This window comes from Trachypithecus francoisi, unplaced genomic scaffold (assembly GCF_009764315.1).
Source record: "Trachypithecus francoisi isolate TF-2019V2 unplaced genomic scaffold, Tfra_2.0 Lachesis_group15, whole genome shotgun sequence".
Lineage (NCBI taxonomy): Eukaryota > Metazoa > Chordata > Mammalia > Primates > Cercopithecidae > Trachypithecus > Trachypithecus francoisi.
In genome coordinates, this window is record NW_022681460.1 from 33,246,570 (window position 1) to 33,263,853 (window position 17,284).

At 41.9% G+C, this 17,284-nt stretch overlaps 1 protein-coding gene and 1 pseudogene across 9 annotated transcripts in view; both read left to right on the top strand.

Annotated features, from left to right (window-relative positions):
* Window positions 1-6,410, top strand: part of CASP8AP2 (caspase 8 associated protein 2) — a 39,906-nt gene extending 33,496 nt beyond the window's left edge. For 7 of the 9 annotated variants that reach the window (XM_033234623.1, XM_033234626.1, XM_033234620.1 and 4 more), the window contains 3 exons: window positions 606-705; window positions 3,317-3,369; window positions 5,777-6,410. In XM_033234623.1, the coding sequence (XP_033090514.1) occupies window positions 606-705; window positions 3,317-3,369; window positions 5,777-5,780 (157 nt within the window). In that variant the 3' untranslated portion in view covers window positions 5,781-6,410. Of the gene's footprint in view, window positions 1-605; window positions 706-3,316; window positions 3,638-5,776 lie in introns of all 9 variants that reach the window. The other 2 variants (XR_004442803.1, XR_004442806.1) reach the window with 1 other exon arrangement.
* Window positions 6,411-8,683: 2,273 nt separating this feature from the next.
* LOC117097093 lies at window positions 8,684-9,597 on the top strand (annotated as a pseudogene).
* Window positions 9,598-17,284: the final 7,687 nt, after the last annotated feature.

Genomic DNA, 17,284 nt, shown 5'->3' on the forward strand with positions numbered 1-17,284 from the left:
GTTTAAGGAAATCAAGACCCCATTCAGATGTAAAAGTAACCACAGTTATGAATCATTGGACTAGAGGTAGATATACTTGACTAGAATGCTTAATGAGAGAAGCTTAATTTTGTGAAAACTGGTGATCAGTTTTGTTAATTCCACAGTCCTCAAATCCCCATTTCAAGTAACTTTGCAGATGGCAGTATAAAATCTCAGCAATTGTATTAATACACATTTGGTCAGAGTATGTAGTAAAAGCAGAGGTCTGGGAATTAGGAGATGTGGATTCTATTTTAGTTCTGGTTCTTCTGCTTAGTATGTCTGTGACCATCTTTGGTCCCTAAGTTTTTTAGTGTATACATTAAAGGTAAAATTAAAAAGAAATACTTTAATTTTGTTATTAGGAAAATAAATCAGTACATTTGTTACAGAATACATATGAACTCATAGAGCAAAATCATCTAAATCTTATTTCTCAGAGATACCCATTGTCCGTATTTTGATATATACACTTTTTCCTATGGGTTTAAATTTTCCTGGTTGGTGGACTTTAAGGCAGTGGGATTTTTATTACCTTTCTACTACAATGTACTAAGACTAAATACCATTTTTTTCCTCCTCAGAAATGATGACCGGGAAATTTTATTGGAGTGTCAGAAAAGAGGGCCATCATTTAAAACATTTGCATATTTAGCCGCGAAGTTGGATAAAAATCCAAATCAGGTAACTACCCAATTTTTACATCTCTATTGGTTCACAGATGTTACTACTCTAAATACTTAAAATTTAGGCTGGGTGTGGTGGCTCCCACCTATAATCCCAGCACAGCCAAGGCGGGAGGATTCCTTGAAGCCAGGAGTTAGAGACCAACCGGGCAACATGGTAAGACCTCTGCCTCTACAGAAAAATTTTTAAAAATTAGTGGGTGCTGTCGTGTGCACCTGTGGTCTCAGCTACTCAGGAGGCTGAGGAGGGAGGATCGCTTGAGCCCAGGAGTTCAAGGCCAACATGGTGAGACCATGTCTCTACAAAAATCAAAAAAATTAGTAGGGCATGGTGACATGCACCTGTAGTCCCAGCTACTCAGGAGGCTGAGGCAGATGGATCGCTTGAGCCCAGGAGGTTGAGGCTGCAGTGAGCTGTGATCATGCCATTGTACAGCAGCCTGAGACAGAGTGAGACCCTGTTTCAGACAAACAAAGTAAATAAATAAATGTTTAGATTGAATTTTTTTTTAAATTAAAGTTAGTTTCACTCAGTTTTTGTTTGTTTGTTTGTTTGTTTTGAGACAGTCTCACTGTTGACCCTGCTGGAATGCAATGGTGTGATCTTGACTCACTGCAACCACCACCTCCTGGGTTCAAGTGATTCTTGTGCTTCAGCCACACAAGTAGCTGGGATTACAGGTGTGTGCCACCACACGCAGCTAATTTTTTGTATTTTTAGTAGATTACTAGAGAGACAGTTTTGCTGTGTTGGCCAGGCTGGTCTTGAACTCTGGGCCTCATGTGATCTGCTTACCTCAGCCTCCCAAAGTGCTGGGATTACTGGTGTGAAAAAAATGTTTTAAGAGATGGAGTCTCGGCCGGGCGCGGTGGCTCAAGCCCGTAATCCCAGCACTTTGGGAGGCCGAGACGGGTGGATCACGAGGTCAGGAGATCGAGACCATCCTGGCTAACACGGTGAAACCCCGTCTCTACTAAAAATACAAAAACTAGCTGGGCGAGGTGGCGGGCGCCTGTAGTCCCAGCTACTCGGGAGACTGAGGCAGGAGAATGGCGTAAACCCGGGAGGCGGAGCTTGCAGTGAGCTGAGATCCGGCCACTGCACTCCAGTCCGGGAGACAGAGCGAGACTCCGCCTCAAAAAAAAAAAAAAAAAGAGATGGAGTCTCTTTATGCTGCCCAGGCTAGATTTGAACTCCTGAGCTGGCTTAGATTTACTTTTTGAGTGTTAGAATATGTAGATATTTATTAGGCAGCCTCTTTAAAAGTATGACTCAGTGTAGGATTGTTAAAAACTTGGTAACTGTGGAAGAAGTATGACTGAGACAATCCTGATTGTTTTGTAAACTGATGTTTGCTTGTTTAAGAAATATTAATGCTTGTAATCCCAGCACTTTGGGAGGCCGAGCTGGAGGATTGCTTGGGCCCAGGTTACAGTAAGCTATGCTTTTCACACTGTACACTCCAGCCTGGGTGACAGAGCTAGACTCTGTCTCTTAAAAAAAAAAAAATGGGCCGGGCGCAGTGGCCCACGCCTGTAATCCCAGCACTTTGGGAGGCCAAGACGGGCGGATCACGAGGTCAGGAGATCAAGACCATCCTGGCAAACACGGTGAAACCCCGTCTCTACTAAAAAAAATACAAAAATTAGCCAGGCGCGGTGGCGGGCGCCTGTAGTCCCAGCTACTTGGGAGGCTGAGGCAGGAGAATGGCATGAACCCGGGAGGCGGAGCTTGCAGTCAGTGGAGATCACGCCACTGCACTCCAGCCTGGGCGACGAGCGAAACTCCGTCTCAAAAAAAAAAAAAAAAAATACCAGGCGTGGTGGCTCACGCCTATAATCCCAGCACTTTGGGAGGCTGAGGCAGGTGGATCACCTGAGTTCGCAAGTTCAAGACCAGCCTGACCAACATGGAGAAACCCCATCTCTACTAAAAATACAAAAAAGTTAGCCGGGCATGGTGGCATATGCCTGTAATCCCAGCTCCTCCGGAGGCTAAGGCAGGAGAATCACGAACCTGGGAGGCGGAGGTTGCAGTGAGCCGAGATCGCGCCATTGTCCAACCTGGGCAACAAGAGTGAAACTCCATCTCAAAAAAAAAAAAATAAAAGTTCAGTATTGAAAAATTGACTAATAATCACCTTTAGTATGAAGAGATTTTTTCTTTTTTTTTTTTTTTTTGGAAATGGAGTTTCGCTCTTGTTGCCCAGGCTGGAGTGCAGTGGCGTGCTCTTGGCTCATTGTAACCTCCGCCTCCTGGGTTCAAGTGATTCTTCTGCCTCAGCCTCCTGAGTAGCTGGGATTACAGGCATGCGCCACCACGCCTAGCTAATTTTGTATTTTTAGTAGAGACAGGGTTTCTCCATGTTGGTGAGGCTGGTGTCAAACTGCTGACCTCAGATGATCCGCCTGCCTCGGCCTCCCAAAGTGCTGGGATTACAGGCATGAGCCACCACACCCGGCCATGAAGATATTTTTGTAAACATTACTTCACCTCTTTGTTATTGAAGGTGACTTTCTCTGTCTTTAGCTGTCTTATGAAAGTATTCTTCAAAGATGAGAAAAGATTACAAAGTATTTATAATTAACACTCATTTTTAAATTTTCAGGTCTCAGAAAGATTCCAGCAGCTAATGAAGCTCTTTGAAAAGTCAAAATGCAGGTAGTTAATGGTTACACTACAGGAGACTACTAAAATAAATGTTTGACACTGTAGTTGTGCAGTTAATGGCCTGTTAGTCATTGAAGATGTGAATAGTGGGTGAGAGACATCCAGTTGAGTTCCTGCTTCAGTCACAGGTTGGAGGATGGTTGCTCGAGCAGGCATCTAAGGTGACCTCATCCACAGGGACGTGCTCAGAGTGAAGCCTGCTGCAGTTCAGATCAGCATGGCATCTCTCCTCAACCTTCTGATTGCTGATGAGCCTAAGGTGGGGGGAAATCCATTTGATTAATAATAAAGTTTTTATAGATAAATATAAAATCAAACATTCTTGAATAGCAGTATGTGGTTCATAAGCAGTGAAGTCTGTGTAGTGATGGTAATTTAATATTTCTCACATTTTTAATTAGTGCTAAATAAAGTACAAAACATAAAGTCTATCATCATCTAAACTGATGACATGATTTACCATATTAAATTGTTAATGTTCATAGACATGTTTCCTCAGTTTTTGTTTTTGTACTTGTCATACAAGTCATTCTTGTACAATACAGGTTTATTAGAGCAATAATATTTAAATTAGCAGCAGAAGGCTGGGCATGGTGGTACCCTCCTATAGTCCCAGCTACTCGAGAGGCTGAGGCAAGAGGATCGCTTGAGCCTAGAAATCTGAGGCTAGGATACTAGGATTGTGCCTGTGAATAACCAATACACTCCAACCTGGGCAATATAGTGAGACCCAGTCTCTAAAACCTAAGTAAGTAAATAAATTACCAGCAGGTTTTTCTGTAAGATCTCAGCCAATTGCTTAAATATTTTGGATTTTTATGTAAGCAAAATTTTAAAGATATTTAATGTATCACAATATTTTTAATTGATTTGCTGTCCTAATTATTTGAATGCAAAACATGCAATTTTAAATGAAGTTTGAATTAAATCTGAATAGAAACTATATTTGGACATACAGAGCCAGGCACAGTGGCATGCCTGTAATCCCAGCACTTTGGGAGGCCGAGGTGGGTGGATCACTTGAGGCCAGGAGTTCTATACCAGCCTGGCCAACATGGTAAAACCCCATCTCTACAAAAAATACAAAACTTAGCTAGGCATGGTGGCACCTTTCTGTAATCCCAGCTCCTTGGGAGACAGGCATGAGAATCGCTTGAACCTGTGAGGCGGAGGTTGCGGTGAGCCAAGATTGCACCACTACACTCCAGCCTGAAAGACAGAGTGAGGCTCTGCCTTCACAGAAAGAAAAGAAAAAAATAAAAAACCAAAAAACTAGATTTGGACATGGAGCGCAGTGCTAGTGAGATCTTCAAAATTGTGTAGTAGTTTACTATGATGTTAAATTTCTTGTTTGTTTGTTTTGAGACAGAGTCTCACTCTTTTGCCCAGGCTGGAGTGCAGTGGCATGATCGCAGCTCACTGCAACCTCTGCCTCTCGGGTTCAAGTGATTATAATGTTAAATTTCTCTTTGTATAATTCAGAATGTGGCCGGGTGCAGTGGCTCATGCCTGTAATCTGAGCACTTTGGGAGGCTAAGGTGGGTGGATCACCTGAGTTCAGGAGTTCGAGACTAGCCCGGCCAACATGATGATACTTCCTCTCTACCAAAATTACAAAAATTAGCTGGGCATGGTGGAACATGCCTGTAATCCCACCTACTTGGGAGCCTGAGGCAGGAGAATCACTTGAACAAAACACACACACAACAGAATGTAAGCTTAAATAATGGGGAATTTGGAGAAGCAGCTTATTCTAAAGAACTTTTTTTAAAAAAAGCTTATTCTAAAGAACTAGGCAAAAGTGGCTTGATTATCTTTTAGATTAACTGTGCTTTTTAAGATTTTTGCTGCCTTTAAGAAATTAAATCAAGTTTCTTTTTTTTTTACCTTAATGTTATGATTCTCTCGTGAAGAGAATATAAATTCTTTTAAATAGAGATGGGGTTTCACCGTGTTGCCCAGGCTGGTCTTGAACTTCTGGACTCAAGCGATCCATCTGCTTTGGCCTCCCAAAGTGCTGGGATTACAGGCATAAGCTACTGCATCTGGCCAAAAATCTTAAACCATTTAATGAATTTGATATTTGAGATTTTCTTTGCTTATAGGATAGCACATATTGTGTGTTATTTCATTGGTAGCTTACCTCTTAACTGATTTTTTTCCCCACAAGTACTATAGTCTTATTAAATTTTTATCAATATCAAAGTATAATGATAGTTACCAAACTGATTGCAAAAGCTAGTTTTGTTTTTTAAATTTTGAGACCAATTGGAAGATGAGAAAGCTAGTTTATTAAAACACCAATATTGTCTAAATGGAGCTAATTTAAGGTAGCATATTTTGACATAGTCCTATCAGAAAAATAGAATAATAACTTTAGCATTTTCTTACATTACAGATAAGTTGCTGAATTCCTGGGACTCTTAATTGATATTGCATACTACACAGAAGCTTCAAATTCCTCATGTTTTAAATGAGCACTAGAGGGAGGTTTATCACCTTTTTGATTACCAGATGATGATAATCTACATTTGTTATTACTCGGTGACTAATTTCACATCAGCATGTTCAGCTTGTTCTAGTCATCACTCTGATTTGCTTGTCTGTTTTTGGTCAAAATATTTATTTTTAAACATATTAGAACTTATCAAAATGAAAGCAACAGTGATGTATTGAAATCTTAGTTTTGATATTTTAAAGAAATGACTTTGTAGATTAAAAAAATAGTTTTGTAGCATTTTAAACTTAGTGACTATTTAGTTCAAGTGTTCATCCATTTTTTTATTTGCTTTTATAATTGCCTCTCCTTGTTTTGGTATATTGTAAAATAATTTAAATAATGTATTTATAAATATGTATAATGATGATGTAAAATACTGTGTGTATATGTATGTATGTGTGTTTCTGTGTATGCACACACACAAAATGGCTTTGCCTAGCCAAGGATTTTTTTTATCTGTATAAAACTTTTTGTATAAAGTTTGCTTTCAATAACAGTTATGTATAATAAAACCATGTAAAGTTTTGTTGTATTTTGATTGGAATGTTTTACTTTTATTGTGTTTAAGTAATAATTAAAAAAATCAAAAGAGGTAAAAGTCCCGGTTAACATAGGGAGCAATTTTGAAGTGGTTCCTGGTAGGGATGTGGCTGGCTGAATGACTCTGAGTAGATTATTTGAGAAAACTGATTGCTGTTGTCTGCCTTCTCACAGCAAGTACCGGAATGGTGAGCCGTATCTCTGCTGCAGGTGTCCTCACAGATAAAATCAGAGTAGCACAATAGCTTTTTGGGTGAAGATTTGAAGAAAACAGGTGTAAGGATTGATTAGCTTGGGCGTTACTTCACCCCTCTGCCTTCAGACTCACAGAAATTCTTAGTTAATAATCTAGGCCCTAGGATCTAGGAAGTGCCTCTTGTCATTGCCATTTTTCTCAGGGTGTTCAAAGGAAGAAGCCCTGTCCTAAAGGATTACACATTGAAATAAACAGCAGTGATATTTTTGTGCTAGGGCTCTCCAGCATAGGGCTTGTCCCTTTCCTCTCTTTGAACTTTTTTTTTTTTTTTTTTTTTTTTTTTTTTTACCCGAGACGGAGTCTTGCTCTTTCGCCCGGGCTGGAGTGCAGTGGCCGGATCTCAGCTCACTGCAAGCTCCGCCTCCCAGGTTTTACGCCATTCTCCTGCCTCAGCCTCCGGAGTAGCTGGGACTACAGGCGCCCGCCACCTCGCCCGGCTAGTTTTTTGTATTTTTAGTAGAGACGGGGTTTCACCGTGTTAGCCAGGATGGTCTCGATCTCCTGACCTCGTGATCCGCCCGTCTCGGCCTCCCAAAGTGCTGGGATTACGGGCTTGAGCCACCGCGCCCGGCCTCTTTGAACCTTTAATACCAACTAGAGGGTTGGCCATCAGTCCTTCTCCAGTGCATACTGTCATGCAGAAGATCTCATACCACCAGGTAAGTGAGTTCCCAAACAGTATGACTGAAAGATACTACTGGATTACCTAAGACTTTCAGAATCTAAAATGAAACTAACAAACAAAAGATGTTAGCAACGTGATACAAGAAATAATGAAACATTTAAAATAAATAACAATAAATGGAGTAAAAGTAGGACACAGGCCAGGTGCGGTGGCTCATGCCTATAATCCCAGCACTTTGGGAGGCTGAAGCAAGTGGATCACAAGATCAGGAGTTCAAGACCAACCTGGCCAAGGTGGTGTAACCCTGTCTCTACTAAAAATAGCAAAATTAGCTGGGCATGGTGGTGGGTGCCTATATTCCTAGCTACTCGGGAGGCTGAGGCAGAGAATTGCTTGAACCTGGGAGGTGGAGGTTGCGGTGAGCTGAGATCATGCCACTGCACTCCAGCCTGGGAGACAGAGCAAGACTCTGTCTCAAAAATAAAATTAAATTAAAACTAAAATGAAAAATAGGATAGATACAGATGCAGAATAAATTAGTTGGAAAATCAGGCTGAGAAACCCCCAGAAGGAAGCAAAAAATAATAATAATATAGGAAATACAAAAGTGGATTTAAGCAAGATGGAAGCCAGAAGCAGGTGTGCCAACATTCAGGTAAGAGGCCTAGAAGGAGGAAAAAAATACAGATTGAAAGGCCATAGGGCGCCAAATGAGAGACATACTGAAATTTAAGAGTATCAAGATAATGAGAAAAATCTACAAGCTTTTAGAGTAAATGTATAAAGGAACAAGAATAAGATTGACTTCAGTCTTCTCAACAATACTGGGTGCAGGAAAGTAATGTATTTAAAGTACTGGACTTAAAGTTTTAATCTAAATTGTCATTCAAATGTGAGTCTAATAAAAACATCAAGATTTACCAAAGATCTCTATCCAAAAGAAGTCACTGTATCAGAAAAACACCTACACACATTTATTGCAGCACAATTCACAGTTGCAAAGACATAGAATAAACCTGAGTGTCCGTCAATGAGTGGATAAAGAGAATGTGGTACACATATATCATGGAGTGCTACTCAGCCACAAAAAAGAATAAAATAATGTATTTTGCAGCAACTTGTATGGAACTGGAGGCTGTTGTTCTAAGTGAAGTAACTCAGGAATTCAAAACCAGGTAACATTCAGGTACAGTGGCTCACGCCTGTAATCCCAGCACTTTGGGAGGGTGAGGTGGGCAGATCACCTGAGGTCAGGAGTTTGAGACCAGCCTGGCCAACGTGGCAAAACGCTGTCTCTACTAAAAATGCAAAAATTAGCCGGGAACGGTGGCAGGCGCCTGTAATCCCAGCTACTCAGCGGCTGAGGCAGGGAGAATTACTTGAACCTGGGAGGCGTAGGTTGCAGTGAGCCGAGATAGTGCCACTGCACTCCAGCCTGGGCAACAAAGCTGGGCACCAAAAAACAAAAAACCCAGATACCCCTTTTCGCCCCCACTGCCACCATGGCACTCATGAAAAGCTTGTGGCAAACCAGGGCAGAAAAAAGAAAGAAGCAGTTTCTGAAGTTTACTCTTAATTGCACCTGCTGTAGAAGATGGAAACATGGATGCTGCTAACCTTGAGCAGTTTTTGCAAGAGGGAATCAAAGTGAATGGAAAAGCTGGGAATCTAGGTGGAGGGGCTGTGACCATGGAATGGACCAAGAGCAAGATCACCATGACTTCTGAGGTGACTTTTTCCTAAAGGTATTTGAAATAACTCACACAAAAAAAAATATTTGAAGAAGAATAATCTGTGTGATTGGTTGCATGTAGTTGCTAACAGCGAAGAAAGTTATGAATTATGTTACTTCCAAATTAGCCAGGACAAACAGGAGGAGGAAGATGAGGGATTAAAATTCATTTATCTGGAATATTTTGTATGAGTTCATGAATAAAACTTGGGAACCAGAGGAAAAAAAAAAAGCCAGATACCACATGTTCTTGCTTATAAATGGGTATGCAAAGGCATACAGAGTAGTATAATGGACATTGGAGACCCAGAAGGTGGAACAGGGAGGTGATGAAAAACTGCATATTGAATACAATGATAGTGACTTGGGTGACTGGTGCACTAAAATCCTAGACTTCAGCACTATGCAGTTCATCCATGTAACTGAAAACCACTTGTACCTCTAAAGCTACTGGAAAATTTTTTTAAAAAATGAAAAAAGATTTGCCGGGCCATGTGCAGTGGCTCACGCCTGTAATCCCGGTACTTTGGGAGGCTGAGGCAGGCAGATCACTCGGTCAAGAGATCAAGACCAACCTGGCCGACATGGTGAAACCCTGTCTCTACTAAAAATACAAAAATTAACTGGGTGTGGTGGCGTGCACCTGTAATCCCAGCTGCTCGGGAGGCTGAGGCAGGAGAATTGTTTGAACCCAGGAGGCAGAGGTTGCAGTGAGCCAAGATTGGGCCACTGCACTGCGGCCTGGCGACAGAGCAAGACTCTATCTCAAGAAAAGAAAAAGATTTGCCAATGATTCACATTGAAAAAGTTTGGAAAAACATACTCAACAGAAAGTCCAGAAGATACTGCAAAAGCTATAGGGATAGCAGTGTTCAGATATCTTGGTAACATGTCTACAGGGGGAGAAAGATTTTTTTAGAAAGCAATAAACCAGAATTATAATTTTAGACAATATCAACATAATGGCAAGTAGAGGAGATCAAGGAAGCATACAAGTGTTACAGTTCTTGCCTTGTTAGAAAGAAGGTATAAACATAAAAATGTCGAACTTAAAATTGAGGTATGGCATTCACATAGAAAAGTACATGAAAGAAATAGAGTTTTCACCAAGTGAACACTTGTGTAACAGCACCTGGAACAAGAATTAGAACATTACCAGCCCTTCAGAGTGCCCCCCATTCCTAGTAATAGTCCTTCCTTCTCCCTACGGACAAACATTATCAGAACACTATCTCTGATTTATATTATCATAGATTAGTTTTGCTTGTCTTTGAACTTTCAAATGGAATTATAACTGTAGATACTATTTGGCTTATTTCATTAATCAGTATGTGAGGTTCATGCCTGTGTTGAGTATAGCAATAGTAAATTCTTTCTCACTGCTGTATATATTTCAATTGAACCACAATTTATCCTACTGTTGTAGACATTTGTGTTCTAGTTCGGAACTGTTAGAAATAATGCCATTGGCCGGGCGCAGTGGCTCATGCCTGTAATCCCAGCACTTTAGGAGGCCAAGGTGGGCAGATCACGAGGTCAGGAGATCGAGACCATACTGGCTAACACGGTGAAACCCTGTCTCTACTAAAAATACAAAAACGAAAAATTAGCTGGGCATGGTGGTGGGCGCCTGTAGTCCCAGCTACTCGGGAGGCTGAGGCAGGAGAATTGCTTGAGATGGACTTTCACTCTTGCGGCCCAGACTGGAGTGCAATGGTGTGATCTCAGCTCACTGCAAACACCACCTCCTGGGTTCAACCGATTTTCCTGCCTCAGCCCCCCAAGTAGCTGGGATTACAGGCACCTGCCACCACACCTGGCTAATTTTTTTTTGTATTTTTAGCAGAGACGGGGTTTCTCCATGTTGGCTAGGTTGGTCTCAAACTCCCTACCTCAGGTGATCCTCCCAACTCGGATTCCCAAAGTGCTGGGATTACAGGCGTGAGCCACTGCACCCAGACTTTTTTTTGTATTTTTAGTAGAGACGGTGTTTTACCATGTTATCCGGGCTGATCTCGAACTCCTGGCCTCAAGTGATCCACTCACCTTGGCCTCCCAAAGCACTGAGATTATAGGCATGAGCCACCATGTCTGGCCTATTTTATTTTATTATTTATTTATTTACTTTCTTTTTTGAGACAAGGTCTCACTTTGTTGCCCAGGATAGAGTGCAATGGTGCAGTCACTGGTCACTGCAGCCTCGATCTCTTGGGCTCAAGTGGTCCTTTCACCTCAGCCTCCCAAGTAGCTGGGACTGCAGGTGCACACCACTATACCCAGCTAATTTTTGTATATTTTGTAGAGACAAGGTTTTACGGTGTTGCCCAGGCTGGTCTTGAACTCCTGAGCTCAAGCAATCCCCCTCCTAGCCTCCCAAAGTGTTGGGATTACAGGTGTGAGCCACCATGCCCAGCCTACCACTTTTTATTTAACCATTCAGTGGACATTTGGGTTGTTTCCACATTTAGGCTACTGTGGAGTATTATAAACACAGGTGTTCATATTTGGGCACCTGCTTTCTTTTATTTACTCATTTATTTAATGTATTTTAATGTATTTTCCTTTTTATCAGCTTCTACATCAAGAACACAAAGCTTGGCAGGGTGTACTGGCTCATGCCTGTAATCGCAGCGCTTCGGGAGGCCAAGGCAGGATGATCACTTGAACCCAGGAGTTCAAGACCAGCCTGGGCAACATAGTGGGAATCTGTCTTTACAAAAAAAAAAATTAGCCAGATGTGGTGGTGCCAGTGTGTGGTGGCACACTCCTGTGGTCCCAGCTACTCAGGAGGTTGAAGTGGGAGGATTGTTTGGGCTTGGGAAGTCGAGGCTCCAGTGAGCCATGATTGTGCCAGTGCACTCCAGCCTGGGAGAGAGTGTCAGACCCTGTCTCAGAAAAAAAAAAAAGGTAAAAATGTGTACTGTTTATCAGCTTACAAAAGTTTCTAGGCCAGGCGTGGTGGCTCACGCCTGTAATCCCAGCACTTTGGGAGGCCAAGGCAGACGCATCACTTGAGGTCAGGAGTTCGAGACCAGCCTGACCAACATGGTGAAACCCTGTCTCTACTAAAAATACAAAAATTAGCTGGGCACACCTGTAATCCCAGCTCCTTGGGAGGCTGAGGCTGGACAATCACTTGAATCTGGGAGGCAGAGGTTGCAGTGAGCTGAAATTACACCACTATACTCTAGCCTGGGTGACAGAGTGAGATTCCATCTCAAAAAAAAAAAAAAAATTTCCTCCTTTATTTATTTTCTCCTTTATTAAATGTGGTAAAATACATCATCAAAAAAATTAAATCTTGCTGTTTCAGAATAAACTTAACTTTATTTTTATTTCATTTTTTCTTAAAACTCCTTGTCAACACAATAAACCCAACTTTAAAGTATTAATGTATTATATCCTTTTTAAATATATTGTTGGATTTAGTTTACTATACTAATGTTTGTTTAGGATATTCTGTTGTTTTTTTGTGTGTGAGATTGGCTTACATTTTTTTCTTTTTTTTTTTTTTTTTTTTTTTTTTTTTTTTTTTTTTGAGGCGGAGTCTCGCTCTGTCGCCTGGACTGGAGTGCAGTGGCCGGATCTCAGCTCACTGCAAGCTCCATCTCCCAGGTTTACGCCATTCTCCTGCCTCAGCCTCCCGAGTAGCTGGGACTACAGGCGCCGCCACCTCGCCCGGCTAGTTTTTGTATTTTTAGTAGAGGCGGGGTTTCACCGTGTTAGCCAGGATGGTCTTGATCTCCTGACCTCGTGATCCGCCCGTCTCGGCCTCCCAAAGTGCTGGGATTACAGGCTTGAGCCACCGCGCCCGGCCTCTTTTTTTTTTTTTTGAGATGGAGTCTCGCTCTGCCGCCCGGGCTGGAGTGCAGTGGCCGGATCTCAGCTCACTTCAGCTCACTGCAAGCTCCGCCTCCCGGGTTTATGCCATTCTCCTGCCTCAGCCTCCCGAGTAGCTGGGACTACAGGTGCCCGCCACCACGCCCGGCTAGTTTTTTGTATTTATTAGTAGAGACGGGGTTTCACCGTGTTAGCCAGGATAGTCTCGATCTCCTGACCTCGTGATCCACCCGTCTCGGCCTCCCAAAGTGCTGGGATTACAGGCTTGAGCCACCGCGCCCGGCCACATTTTTTTCTTTCTTAATGTCTTATAAGGTTTTGGTATCCAAGTTATTATGCTGACTTCATAAAATGAATTGGAATGTGTTCCCTCTTTTTAAATTCTTGAAAAGTTACGTGAGCATAAGCCCATTGCTGAGCTTCTTCTCCTGTGAAATCTGTTTCTTGAACAGAAAATATATACAATGCCAAAATGGTGAATAAGTATTCCATTTGGCTGTGCTTCTGATGCTGACAAAAGCATTAAGGTCAGGGAGGTAAATCCATGCTGAAGAGTATGTCTCTCCTAGTGAGAACAAATTACATTCCCCTCCATGGATAGGGTCAGTCTGATGTAAGAAACCTGCTAGTAGGTAGTTGGCTAGTTCATATTGGGACTTAACTTTGACTTTGTTCTTGACATATTAAGCCTTCCACAATGGAGGCACCCAGGTCAGTTTTGGTGAGTGACAGTCCGTGTCGCTGAGCCCATCGCCTTCTTTCTCACCACCATGGTGATTTTGTATATGGGTCCATTGAGCAAGCACTGGATTTGCAAGGGAAAGACAAGACTGACATCCCCAGAATGTATTATGTTGTTCATCTCATTGAGATTCTCTTCTACAGTGGGTGTCTTTGGTGAACACTGACATAAAACACAAATGTCTTCACATTTTGTCTCTAATCCTAGAAGCCCCTTCACGATACTTTTTTCTTAGACCTTGTCACATTTTGTTTTTTCCAAGTCTTAAACCATCCAGCCAAACCTTTAACCACTTCCCTTGAATGTACATCCTATGTCTGGCCTTTTCCCACTCCAGTTGAAGAAGACAATCATACATGCTGCTCAAAGTTTTACCCCCCAGGAAAATTTCCCTTCATCATTGTCTCCTGGTTAGCGTTGTAACATTGCAGCAGTCTATTTCTGGCCTTTGCTGGTACATCAGTCAGAAACATCTGGAAAATAGGCCCAAATATTTTTTCTCCTCCTCAGTTAACTGGTCATAAGGAACTTCACATGAGGCTCTAGGTGTTGACTGAGTGAGAAAAGAAGCAGGTACAGTATTGGGTATCAGAGGAGTCTGCTTATATAACTAATACACCTTCCAGACCTGCTTCAGTCTGATGTTGTATATAACATTTACACTTATTGACGTATTGCTGCTGTGTGTGCCCAGCCTTATGGTGGCATGGGTCAGATAATACCCACTTCATTCTGGATATCTCAGGTCACCTGGTCACTTTATGTACCATGCTCAGGCATTCAGTCTCTAACAGCGCATAGCTATGCTCCAGAACGCTGAAGCTCTGCACTGTGATTCTTTTATGGAGGCTTGCTAGAGCCTCCAGGTGACATATTGTATTAGTCAGTTCTCATGCTGCTGATAAAGATATACCCAAGACTGGGTAATTTATAAAGAAAAAGAGGTTTAGTGGACTCACAGTTCCATATGTCTGAGGAGGACTCACAATCATGGTGGCAGGCAAGGGAGTTTGTGCAGGGGAACTCCCATTCATAACACCATTATATCTCATGAGACTTACTAAGTACCACAAGAACACTATGGGGTAAACCATCCCATGATTAAATTATCTCCACATGGCCCCACCCTTGACACCTGGGGATTATTACAATACAAGGTGAGATTTGTGTGGGGACACAGTCAAACCATATCACATATTTATTAGTTAAAGTTTCTTTGAGTTCATCGAATTTGCTGGGATTTTGCACACTCTTGCACTGCAGCCTGAACTTATTGCAGAGCTTTTTCTTTCTCTGTTTCTCAGTAAAAGCTCACAGCCTTACAGGTTACTCATTTAATGGACCAGAGTAGCATATCAAATGACCTCCATAATTCACAAAGGCTTATCAAGCATTGCACCTTTTTTTTTTTTTTTTGTATGGTGTTGGTGATAGTGGTAGTTGCAGTGCAAGGGACAGAAACTGCTTTCACTTAGGGAGGACTGGATCTCTAGAAACTTTGCTGAAGTGGCAGGTCCCTTAATTTTTGTGGGGCTTGTATTCTACCCTGTGGCCTGCATTTGTCTTCTTACTAAAACATCTGTGGTACTTTTCTCTTGCTCATCAGGTCTAATCAGCATTATGTTATCAATGTAGTAACCCAGTATGATATTTCGGGGGATATCAAGATCATCTAGACCTCTGTGGTCTAGATTATGGCAGCGAACAGGAAAATTGATGTAGCCTTCAGGTAAGATGGTGAAAGATGTATTGTTGACCCTGCCAGATAAAAGCAAATTGTTGGAGGTTGGCAGCATACATTTTAACACTCCAGGGCCTTATAAAAATCAAGAAAGGAGCCATTTTCAGATGTCAGGCCTGCTCAGCTCATGGAAGCTTAGAATTAAAAAAATATATAATATATATATTTCATGAAAATATGTATTTCTATAAACAACATATAGAATTATTTGAGAGTTTTAAATTTATGAGAGTATTCCAATGTATGTATTGTTCTGTGATTTCCTTTATTCACTCAGATTTTTTTTTTTTTCTTTTTTTCTTTTTATTTTTTTGTTGAGACAGAGTCTCGCTCTGTCACCCAGGCTGGAGTGCAATGGCCGGATCTCAGCTCACTGCAAGCTCCGCCTCCCGGGTTTACGCCATTCTCCTGCCTCAGCCTCCCAAGTAGCTGGGACCACAGGCGCCCACCACCTAGCCGGGCTAGTTTTTTGTATTTTTTTTTCAGTAGAGACAGGGTTTCACTGTGTTAGCCAGGATGGTCTCGATCTCCTGACCTCGTGATCCGCCCGTCTCGGCCTCCCAAAGTGCTGGGATTACAGGCTTGAGCCACTGCGCCCGGCCTCTTTTTTTTTTTTAAATGGAGTTTTGCTCTTGTTGCCCAGGCTAGAGTGTGTGCGATCTGGGTTCACTGCAACCTCCACCTCCCAGGTTCAACCAATTCTCCTGCCTCAACCTCTCAAGTAGCTGGGATTACAGACATTTGCCACCACGCCTGGCTAATTTTTTAAAATTTTTAGTAGAGATGGGGGTTCACCATGTTGGTCAGGCTGGTCTCGAACTCCTGACCTCGGGTGATCCACCCACCTCGGCCTCCCAAATTGCTGGGATTACAGGCATGAGCTACTGTGCCCAGTCACTAAGAATATTTTTAAAATTTATGTTAAGACAGCCTCATTCACTTTGTTCTTTTTTAAGGCAAATGACTTCTGTTAATATTTGCAAATCGATATAGAGAAAAAGTATTTGCCATGTGAATGGCTGCATACTGTGTAACAAGACTAATTAGATTTCTTCCATTAAAGACACTACATCTGGAGCAGTAACTGCAATTGGAGTCAGTGCATGATTAAGGTGATAATTTTCTAAGATCTATTATTCTTTTTCTGTACAAAGGATGAGATAGGTAGTACCATGCTACACCTTTAGTGTCTTTTTTTTTTGAGACAGGGTCTCACTCTGTTGCCCAGGCCCCAGGCTGGAATGCAATGTCGTGACCTTGGCTCACTGCAACCTCTGCTTCCTGGGTTCAAGCAATTTTCGTGTCTCAGCCAACCCAAGTAGCTGGAATGACAGGCATGTGCCACCACATGTGGCTATGTTTTGTATTTTTAGTAGAGATGGGTTCCACCATGTTGCCCAGGCTCGTCTCGAACTCCTGGCCTCGAGTGATCCACTCGACTCAGCCTTCCAAAGTGCTGGCCCTTTGAAAGGGGCCACTGTGCTTGGCCCCTTTCAAGACTTTAATGGAGGCACTAATCTCTGCAACTGTCCTAAGGATGAAGTATTGTTTTCTGTGGGGGAATTTAAATCTTCCATCCAACTCTTTCCTCTATTATGTCCTATCTCCTCTGTGTTAATTCCTCTCCTCTTCTTTAATTTCTTTTAGGTTGACTATTTTTAATTCAATTTTACCTCTCTTAACTTTATTGTTCTCTGAGAGATTACACATGCATCCTTTGGTTATCAATGTTTAATATTCTGACTCTGATAAATGCATTCAAGATATTACATCTGTTACTTTTCAGGTGACTTTTTACCTAATACTGTACAAATACAGTTATTAATATAGCATATGTTTTTACCTCTAGTTAATTCTGACAGATAATTTGTACTTTGGGCTGATGTGCCAGGCTAGTGAAAGTTTAATGTCACCTATCTACCTTTCATTA